Source organism: Salvelinus fontinalis, chromosome 39 (genome assembly GCF_029448725.1).
Source record: "Salvelinus fontinalis isolate EN_2023a chromosome 39, ASM2944872v1, whole genome shotgun sequence".
NCBI lineage: Eukaryota > Metazoa > Chordata > Actinopteri > Salmoniformes > Salmonidae > Salvelinus > Salvelinus fontinalis.
The window spans coordinates 5,322,431-5,333,504 of NC_074703.1; the positions used below are offsets into that span (position 1 = coordinate 5,322,431).

Consider the following 11,074-nt stretch of genomic DNA (forward strand, 5'->3'; position numbering starts at 1 on the left):
AGTTAGCTAGCTCTAGCTAAAAAGTTAATACACTTTAGACTAACGTTAATAAAAATATATGTTATGTTAATGGCATATTTAACGCAGCCACCAGCAGTAGAAACAATGACAAAGCGGAGTCCCGACTCTCCACCCATGTTAAGGTAAAAAGTTAAGGGACGGGGCTGGAGAAATGTAACCACTCAAATAGAAATAGCTATCCATGATATCAAAATTATAGTTTTAGTCATGTTTTGAGGCTATGTAGTGTTTGTTTACAATTATATTATTGACAAAGATTGTAATAAAACAAGCTTATATTTTGGGTTATGATGGGGTACGACCAATGGTTTATATACATCATTGGGTACGACAGAACTTAGCTCATGAGGCATACAAGTTGTATTTTTCAATGGGTACATATCATTATTAATAAGAACAACAATGGATGAAGCAACTGCTGATTTGACGATATAGCGTGAAATAAAGTCATGAACGATTTCGAAACGGTCTAGACATATCGATATTGCAGATACGTGGACTTGCCAGTGCCACCATTTCAGGCAGGCCAGGATCATAGGGCAAGATACGGCATACGCCATGTTGAACATCGAACGCACACCAAACCTAGCTAACGTTAGCTACGTTATCAAATTTGTTAACAATTTCTATCGTTAACTTACAATTTTCGCATGGATCCTGACTTTGCATCTCGGCCTCATACAATGGTCAACAGGAAGCTAAGGTATACTTGAAAAGTTAGCTAGCTAGATTTGATTTAGATGCCCCACTTCCCGGTCTAAAGTTGCCGTTCTCTCCACATACCATTCAGGCAGTAAGGAACGGAAGTTGTTTCCATCAGTTTCCGGGTTTTCTTGTTTTTCAAAATAAAACACAGATAGGGCTTTCCTAATCACTTATTACATCTCAAGCTACTACTTGTAAGTCGCTCTGGATAAGAGCGTCTGCTAAATGACTTAAATGTAAAATGTAAATGTACTTACTGCTATGCCTTTGTTCTGTATTTTAATGGGCGTGATCATACTACCGCTACATCATATTTATTAGACTAAATTCATTTAAAAAGTCGATGAAAAAGTGTAAGAATAGCTCATGCAGAGCCCATATGTAGTAGGACAAGTGTGCATGTTTATATGTAATGTCAATGGCAATTGTCATTATTACATCCTTCATACATTTTTTTTTCAATGCCCTCATAATGACGACGACGCTGAATTCTGACATTATAGCGCCACCCTGTGTCCGTATTAAGCTATTACTGTTTTTGAGGATTGACAGTGGTGGCACAGGATGCTACAAATCTAGTAAGTGCACTGTAAATAGGAGCATCAATGCGGTGCAGCGGGTCAGGGCTGGATGACATTGTGTAAGGCAGAGAGTCAGAGACAGGCAGCTGGCCACTGAGGCAGAGAAGGTAAATGGAGACTGGGGTTGAGAGAGGGTGATGACCTTTAGAGGAACAGGGAAGGCTGGGGTGTGATGTTGACAACCCTAGACCTACATGCTGGATGGAGGGTCCTCACCCTTTTGCCCTCAGAACAGCCTCAATTGACTCCAATGCTTTCCGCAGTTGTGTCAAGTTGACTGGATGTCCTTTGGGTGGTGGGCCATTCTTGATACACACAGGGAACTGTTAAGCATGAAAAACCCAGCAGCGTTGCAGTTCTCGACACAAACCGGTGCGCCTGGCACCTACCACAATACCCTGTTCAAAGGCACTTAAATCTTTTGTCTTGGTCATTCACCCACTGAGTTGCACACATACACAATCCATGTCTCAATTGTATCAAGGCTTAAAAATCCTCTTTAACCTGTCTCCACTTGTTTTTTTGTTTTTTTAACCTTTATTTAACTGGGCAGGCAGGTCAGTTAAGAGCAAATTCTTATTTACAATGACGGCCTACCAAAAGGCAAAAGGCCTCCTGCGGGGACGGGGGCATGGGATTAAAAATAAATAAATAATATACGAAAATATAGAACAAAACACACAACATGATAGAACTACATAAAGATAGACCTAAGACAACCACATAACATGGCAGCAACACATGACAACAACATGGTAGCAGCACAACATCGTAGCAGCACAAAACATGGTACAAACATTATTGGGCACAGACAACAGCATAAAGGGCAAGAAAGTAGAGACAACAATACATCACGCGAAGCAGCCACAACTGTCAGTAAGAGTGTCCATGATTGAGTCTTTGCATGAAGAGATGGAGATAAAACTGTCCAGTTTGAGTGTTTTTTGCAGCTCGTTCCAGTCTCTAGCTGCAGCAAACTGAAAAGAGGAGCGACCCATGGATGCTTTGGGGACTTTAACCAGAATGTGACTGGCAGAACGGGTGTTATATGTGGAGGATGAGGGCTGCAGAAGGTATCTCAGACAGGGGGGAGTGCGGCCTAAGAGGGTTTTATCAATAAGCATCAACCAGTGGGTCTTGCGACAGGTATACAAAGATGACCAGTTTACAGAGGAGTATAGAGTGCAGTATTGTGTCCTATAAAGAGCATTGGTGGCAAATCTGATGGCCGAAAGGAAAAAAACATCTAACCGCTCGAGAGCACCCTTACCTGCCGATCTATAAATTACGTCTCCGTAATCTAGCATGGGTAGGATGGTCATCTCAATCAGGGTTAGTTTGGCAGCTGGGGTAAAAGAGGAGCGATTACGATAGAGGAAACCAAGTCTAGATTTAACCTTAGCCTGCAGCTTTGATATGTGCTGAGAGAAGGACAGTGTAACCGTCTAGCCATACTCCCAAGTACTTCTATCCGGTGACTACCTCGAGCTCTAAACCCTCAGAGGTAGTAATCACACCGATGGGGAGAGGAGGATTCTTCTTACCAAACCACATGACCTTTGTTTTGGAGGTGTTCAGAATAAGGTTAAGGGTAGAGAAAGCTTGTTGGATGCTAAGAAAGCTTTGTTGTAGAGCATTTAACACAAAACCCGGGGAGGTGCCAGCTGAGTATAAGACTATCATCTGCATATAAATGGATGAGAGAGCTTCCTACTGCCTGAGCTATGTTGTTGATGTAAATTGAGAAGAGCATGGGGCCTAGGATTGAGCCATGGGGTACTCCCTTGGTGACAGGCAGTGGCTGAGACAGCAGATGTTTTGACTTTATACACTGCACTCTTTGAGAGAGGTAGTTAACAAACCAGGCCAAAAAGACTCCAATACTCCTTAGCCAGCCCACAAGAATGGAATGGTCTACCGTATCAAAAGCTTTGGCTAAGTCAATAAAAATAGCAGCACAACATTGCTTAGAATCAAGGGCAATGGTGGCATCATTTAGGACCTTTAAAGTTGCAGTGACACATCCATAACCTGAGTGGAAACCAGATTGCATACCAGAGAGAATACTATAGACATCAAGAAAGCCAGTCAGTTGATTATTGACAAGTTTTTCCAACACTTTTGATTAACAGGGCAAAATAGAAATTGGCCTATAACAGTTAGGATCAGCTTGATCTCCCCTTTAAATAAAGATTGCACCGTGGCTGCCTTTCAAGCAATGGGAACCTCCCCAGAGAGGAGAGATGTTAAAAAGGTCAGAGATAGGCTTGGCGATGATAGGGGCAGCAACCTTAAAGAAGAAAGTGTCTAAACCATCTGACCCAGATGGTTTATTGGGCTCAAGTGTAAGGAGCTCCTTTGGCACCTCAGACTCAGTGATCGCCTGGAGGGAGAAACTTTGTAGCGGGGCAGGGGAAAAAGAGAGGGAGATGGGAAATGTTGGACGGACAAGGAGGCATGGCTGAGTCAAATAGGAATCCTGACTTAATGAAGTGGTGATTAAAAAGCTCAGCCATGTGCTTCTTGTCAGTAACAACCACACCATCAACATTAAGGGACATGGGCAGCTGTGAGGAGGAGAGTTTATTCTCCAGGTCTTTAACCATTTTCCAGAACTTCTTGGCATTAGACCCACAGAGAGAGAACTGCTACTTAAAGTAACTAACTTTGGCCTTCCGGATAGCCTGAGTGCACTTATTTCTCATTTGCCTGAACGAGAGCCAGTCAGCCTGAGTATACGTGTGCTGTGCCTTTCGCCAAATGGAATTCTTGAGGTGGAGTAACACTGCCTGTCACGACTTCCGCCGAAGTTGGTCCCTCTCCTTGATCGGGTGGTGTTTGGCGGTCGACGTCACAAACCTTCTAGCCATCATTGATCCATTTTTCATTTTCCATTGGTTTTGTCTTGTCTTCCTACACACCTGGTTCCAATCCCATTCATTACATGTTGTGTATTTAACCCTCTGTTTCCCCTCATGTCCTTGTCAGAGATTGTTCGTTGCATGTAGGTGTGTTATTTGTTCTGGTGTGCGATGGGTTTTGCACCCTATTATGTTATTTTTGTATACTTTGGTTTTCGGAGTTTCTTTGAATGTTTATTAAACAGCTCTGTTTTTACCAAGTTCATTCTCCTGCGCCTGACTTCCCTGCCACCAACACGCACCGCATTACACTGCCAGATCACGGTCAGATTAATTCTCATTTTCTTTATGGGGTGTGTTTGTTAGCAATACCGCAAAAATTATAAAAAAAGAAGGTCCAAGTGTCTTGGACAGAGGGGATCAAGCTGATTCTATACCAATTTACAGAGGCCAGGTCATGAAGGAAGGCTTGCTCATTAAAGTTTTTTAGCAAGCGTATATGACAAATCAGGACAGGTCGTTTCAATGAGCAGCCATTACGGACACAGGCTGTAAAACAGTGATCACTAAGGTCATTACAGAAAATACCAGACTCAGACCTCTCAGCAGGATTATTTGTGAGGGTAACAAAAAAAAAGGAGAGTAGCCTTTTCTGGGTGTTTGGAATTATACCTTGTAGGATTGGTAATAATCTGAGAAAGATTTAGGGAGTCCCGTTGCTTTAGGACTTGGTGGTTTAAGCATGTCCCAGTTTAGGTCACCTAGCGGGACAAATTCAAACTTAGTGTAAGGGGCCAGGGGAGAATTTAGGGCATTTAGTGTACAGGCCGGTACTGATGGTGGACGATAACACCCAGCAACAGTCAACAAAGAGCTATTGTAAAGTTGAATGCTTTAAACCAGCAAATCAAATTGTTTGGGGACAGACTTGGTGGAGACAACCGAGTACTGAAGGTGTTCCTTGGTAAAGATTGCCACTCCACCACCTTCGGAAGATCTGTCTTGCCGACAAAGGTTATAGCCAGAAAGGTTAACATCAGTTTTCAAAACACTCTTAACCACGTCTCAGTAATGACCAACACATCTGGATGTTAGGTAATAAGCTTCTAGTGTTAACGTGCAGAAAACCCAGGCTTTTACGAGAGCAGAAATCAGTAAAGCAGATATCAGAGCACAAGTCAGAATTAGGGTTAGCAACAATAGATGGGCCAGGGTGTACATGCACATTTCCAGATATCATCAGCAGTAATACAACCGGGACAACAGAGGACAGGGAGAGCTCTGCAGTGTTGATTTTTTTATGACATTTGAATGTGCATCAAATGGCAACAAGATCATATTGTACAGCAATTTCATCAGGTAACATGAATACAAAGCTGGCGAAAAGTGGTTAGAATAGGATGAGAGTCTGTGTTACCAATAAAGAGTCAGAGTCCCGAGTGTGGGAACAAACATAGTTTGTCCCACAGTCGAGTAAACAAGCAAGTTCATAGTCAACAAAGCACACAGGAGTCATCAGGCAAATAGTATAAAGCACAAGAAAAATATATAACGACTTGGGGCTAGCCATTGTAAATTCAGATTCACACGCCCCAACAGTGCCTGTGTGCTGGAGGTGAGCGAAAGCTCGGTAGACAGGGGGGAGTGTGGCGGGGTTACCTGTACCAGACAGGGGGAGACAAGCCAGGGCAGACAGGGAACAGATTGCCAGGTGGAATCCAAGCAGCAGTGCAGTAGGAAGCGGCAGTAGGTGTCACACCCACGAGAGAAGCTTTTTTCGGGAGGCAGATTCCTTGCAGAAAATCCCAGCTAGCTAGCAAACGTAGCTAGCAAGTCTCTGTCCACCGTTTTTTTCCAAGTGAAAAAGGAGGTTGTTAGCTAGCTATATCTCTTCAGTTTTGGCGAATCGTCCTTTACGACGTCCAAACAAAGTTGTCCTGCGGCTGTTGTATTTGGGAGATTGCGAGGAGGATGTCTTCTGATGTGATCAAAGAAACAATATTGTTTCTCATTGAGGTAATTTACAATTGAAGTGTCCTGGCTGCATATCAGTTCAAAATAGAGATGAATCCAGGGGTACTGTATTGTAATGACCTCTGCACAGATGGATGGGGGTTTCAAAGGCATTTGCATTTGGGTGAGGTAGGCTGTGAAACTCTCCTTCCATTGTAGGGCTCTTTGATGCCTCTCAATTTACACCTCCGTGCTAATTGAAGTTGCAGTTGGATCTGTGCTGTTCTAGCCAACTTGTAGCCTTAAATTAGCATTCAGTCCTTATGAAATATAGCATTGTAATGTATTTGTCTTCTTGGCTTTAAAAGTAGCTTCAGACTAACGTTACTCACTCAGTTCCAGGTTGAAAAAGTACTAAATGTCATACTGTAGTAAAATTAAAGATACCTTAACAGAAAATTACTCAAGTAAAAGTGAAAGTTACCCAGTAAAATATTACTTGAGTAAAAGTTTAAAAGTATCTGTTTTTAAATGTACTTAAGTACAGTGGTAGAAAAAGTACTAAATCCTCATACTTGAGTAAAAGTACAAAGTAAAAATAAATGCTATACATCAAATTCCTTATATTAAGCAAACCAGACAGCACAATTTTCTTATTATTTTTAATTACGGATAGACAGGGGCACACTCCAAAACTCAGACAGAATTTTGCAAACACAGTATTTGTGTTTTGTGAGTCCGCCAGATCAGAGGCAGTAGGGATGACAAAGTTTTATATTGATAGGGGCCCTAATTCTGTCCTAGTTAATCATGTAATGAGTATTTTAGATGTCAGGGAAAATGTATGGAGTACAAAGTACATTATTTTCTTTAGGAATGTAGTGGAGTCAAAAATATAAATAGTAAAGTAAAGTACAGATACCCAAAAAAACTACTTAAGTAGTACTTTAAAGTATTTTTACTTAAGTACTTCACACCACTGATCTACACTGATTGAAGTTGATTTAACAAGGGACATCAATAAGGGATCATAGCGTTCACCTGGATTCACCTAGTCAGCCTATGTCATGGAAATGTACACTCAGTACAGTAGCATACTTTAGAATATAAGCCACAGTACATGGATGGCACATCATTTCCTACAATTGGGTCCAACATATTAAGAGAAACAGTTATGTGGAGATTAGGCTTGTTCTCAAGAGTCACAGGAATATTTAGAGCCATGAGTGGTTCTGTGTTTTATTCAGTCACTTTCACTTTGACTGCAATTGAGATATGTCAGCGGTATCCAACATTACACTGAGTAGACTTTCCCTTTTGATGGTCTGAAAAATGAGGTATAAACTAATTCAATATTCCAGGCTTATATTGAGGGTCCAGAATTTTATTGAGCTTTAGTATGATAAAGGTATTTTCTTTTACACTGAGTTATTTTTAATTGAGCATGTACTCTAGTCTAGTGCATGTGTGAGTCAGCACCAGTGTGTCTAATGCACCTGTAGAGGGCATAGTGGCACCAGGGTACATCTTTGCTCTGTCAGGACACTGCTTGGAGTGAACGAGGGAAGGAGGTGGACTTCTGAAAGACAGAAAGAAAATATGTGTCTTGTTTGATACAGATCATTCACCTGTAGCTCGGCTGGTTGATGTTCCTGATAAGCACACAGGGTCAGGTCGTTAGATGTGCAGTGTGATCACAATCAAGCCTCCATGATGCCTCAGTCTGACAGTGCATCCACAGGTGGAGAGAGGTCTATTGGGGGGACTGACCCCTTGTTCAAGGGTCAGTGGAAGAGCTAATCAGAACCCAAACACAGAGGAGTATTATAGCTGTCTATAGCCCTGTTACTGTGCTGCCTCATCAACCACTACAAAACCACCACTAGGGTTCACCTTTCCCAAACAAAGTCCTCATGTAACAGTATAACTTTAAACCGTCCCCTCCCGTGTCCCCCGACACGGGCGCGAACCAGGGACCCTCTGCACACATCGACAACAGTCGCCCACGAAGCACGGTCGTTACCCATCGCTCCACAAAAGCCGCGGCCCTTGCAAAGCAAGGGGCAACACTACTTAAGTCTCAGAGCAAGTGACGTAACTGATTGAAATGCTACTAGCGCGTACCCGCTAACTAGCTAGCCATTTCACATCCGTTACACTCACCCCCCTTTCAACCTCCTCCTTTTCCGCAGCAACCAGTGATCCGGGTCAACAGCATCAATGTAACAGTGTAACTTTAAACCGTCCCCTCGCCCCGACACGGGCGCGAACCAGGGACCCTCTGCACACATCAACAACGGTTGCCCACGAAGCACGGTCGTTACCCATCGCTCCACAAAGGCCGAGGCCCTTGCAGAGCAAGGGGCAACACTACTTAAGTCTCAGAGCAAGTGACGTAACTGATTGAAATGCTACTAGCGCGTACCCGCTAACTAGCTAGCCATTTCACATCCGTTACACTCACCCCCCTTTCAACCTCCTCCTTTTCCGCAGCAACCAGTGATCCGGGTCAACAGCATCAATGTAACAGTATAACTTTAAACCGTCCCCTCGCCCCGACACGGGCGCGAACCAGGGACCCTCTGCACACATCAACAACGGTTGCCCACGAAGCACGGTCGTTACCCATCGCTCCACAAAGGCCGAGGCCCTTGCAGAGCAAGGGGCAACACTACTTAAGTCTCAGAGCAAGTGACGTAACTGATTGAAATGCTACTAGCGCGTACCCGCTAACTAGCTAGCCATTTCACATCCGTTACACTCACAGAGTTTGAGCTACTCGCTACATCGAAACATTCCTGTCGCTCCCTGCCTGCCTTATGTTTCTCTACATGAACACTCAACACAGGTCAGACAGAATAGAGAAAGTCTGAAGTATTGTCTACAGGGCCTGGAGAAAATGAAAGAGGAGATAGCCTACCTGAACCGTTAACATTATGAGAAAATGTGTTGAATCACCTGGTATGTAAACAAAGGTGTTTAATGTACTTGCCTCTTGGTCACAGCAAATACTTTCTTCATCTTGATAATAGTTTCCTGTGCTGAAGAAACTTTTGCTGTCGATCTAATGATGCATACTTGAGAATCAAATCAGTAATGATTGCTTTTACAGTCATTTAAATGCAGTTTGAAAAGTAATGGGGATAGAATACATCCTTGAGGGACACCGTGCTCTATCATTAGATAGAGAACTTCCCTTGATTGTTTAATACACACTGGACTCTGTTGGAGCCCTTGATCCATAGAACGAGTTTACATTCAAGTTACTGATTTGATTCGAAAGTGTGCATCATTAGATCGACAGCAAAATTATCTTGCAGATGAGGCTTTTATGATCTTATTAAAGGTGATATCCGGTCGTCTCTGTTAGTAAAGAGGACAATTGTTTTGTTTCTGATTTGACTCTTAACCTTTTACTGTAGTGGGCTAAATCAGGGTCACACAGAGTGATTCTTTGTAGTCTTAAACAAATCTACTTTGAAACAAAAGTATACACCTCACACACATGGTTATGGGCTTACAAAAAACAAGACACCTGTACCATGTCAGATATAGAGTTGAAATGTATTCAATTTTGAGTTTGCATCCCAATATTACACTTTATACAGTGCATTTATGAAATTATTCAGACCCCTTCCCTTTTTCCACATTTTGTTATGTTAACAGCCTTATTCTAAAATTGATTAAATCATTTTTTCCCTCCTCAATCTACAATATTCCATAATGACAAAGCGAAAACAGTTATTTTTTGCAAATTAATATTTTTTCTAACAGATATCTTATTTACACAAGTATTCAGAGCATTTGCTATGAGTCTCGAAATTGAGCTCAGGTGAATCCTGTTTCCGTTGATCATCCTTGATGTTTCTACAACTTGATTGGAGTCCACCTGTGGTAAATTCAATTGATTGGACATGATTTGGAAAGGAACACACGTGTCTATATAAGGCCCCACAGTTGACAGTGCATGTCAGAGCAAAAAACCAAGCCATGAGGTTGAAGGAATTGTCCGTAGAGCTCCGAGACAGGATTATGTCGAGGCACAGATCTGGGGAAGAGTACCAAACAATGTCTGCAGCATTGAAGCTCCCCAAGAACACAGAGGCCTCCATCATTCTTAAATGCAAGAAGTTTGGAACCACCAAGACTCCTTCGAGAGCTGGCCGCCCAGCCAAACTGAGCAAACGGGGGAGAAAGGTCTTGGTCCGGGAGGTGACCAAGAACCCAATGGTCACTTTAACAGAGCTCTATAGTTACTCTGTGGAGATGGGAGAAACTTCCAGAAGGACAGCCATCTCTGCAGCACTCCACCAATCAGGCCTTTATGGTAGAGTGGCCAGACGGAAGCCACTCCTCAGTAAAAGGCACATGACAGCCCACTTGCAGTTTGCCAAAAAGCACCTAAAGACTCTCAGACCATGAGAAAGGTAATACCGAAGAGCTAGAGTTGTTATGCTACCAAATAATTGCTCCACCACTACAGCAGTCAATCATTTGTAGGTGTACAATGTGTGCAAACTGGTGCAGTCAAATTATTTACACTAATGCACCATGAGTTTGAAATGTTATCTTTTTCCACAAAATGTGGAAAAAGTCAAGGGGTCTGAATACTTTGCGACTGCACTTTATGTGGCTTGTCTGCCTTTAGTTCAACTACTGAAGTGTGTTCTGGTACGCTTTCATTCTATCACAACAATTTATTTTAAATACAAATGTTACATTTTGGGTATTGTGTAAAGTGCTTTATGAATGAAAGGCAGTTAAGTAAAATGTAAATAGTCCATGTCTTTAGTAGAGTGACTTCCAAATGTAATATTTTGCACTTGTTCTGTCTGTTTTATCCCGACCCAAATGTAGACCATTATTGTATGGCAAAACAGCATGGTGTGTGTGTGTGTGCTGTTACCTAAGATAGCCGAAGTGTGTCAGTGAATGTGAATATCTATTGATTAG

The 11,074-nt window shown here is 42.4% G+C and overlaps 1 protein-coding gene across 3 annotated transcripts in view; it reads right to left on the bottom strand.

Annotated features, from left to right (window-relative positions):
* The window catches only part of LOC129838455 (zinc finger protein 135-like), a 39,458-nt gene extending 38,606 nt beyond the window's left edge, over nucleotides 1-852 (bottom strand). Inside the window, exon 1 of one of the 3 annotated variants that reach the window (XM_055905406.1) lies at nucleotides 663-845. In XM_055905406.1, coding sequence (XP_055761381.1) covers nucleotides 663-690 — 28 coding nt within the window. In that variant the 5' untranslated portion in view covers nucleotides 691-845. Of the gene's footprint in view, nucleotides 1-662 lie in introns of all 3 variants that reach the window. The other 2 variants (XM_055905414.1, XM_055905411.1) reach the window with 2 other exon arrangements.
* Between the last annotated feature and the right edge of the window lie 10,222 nt (nucleotides 853-11,074).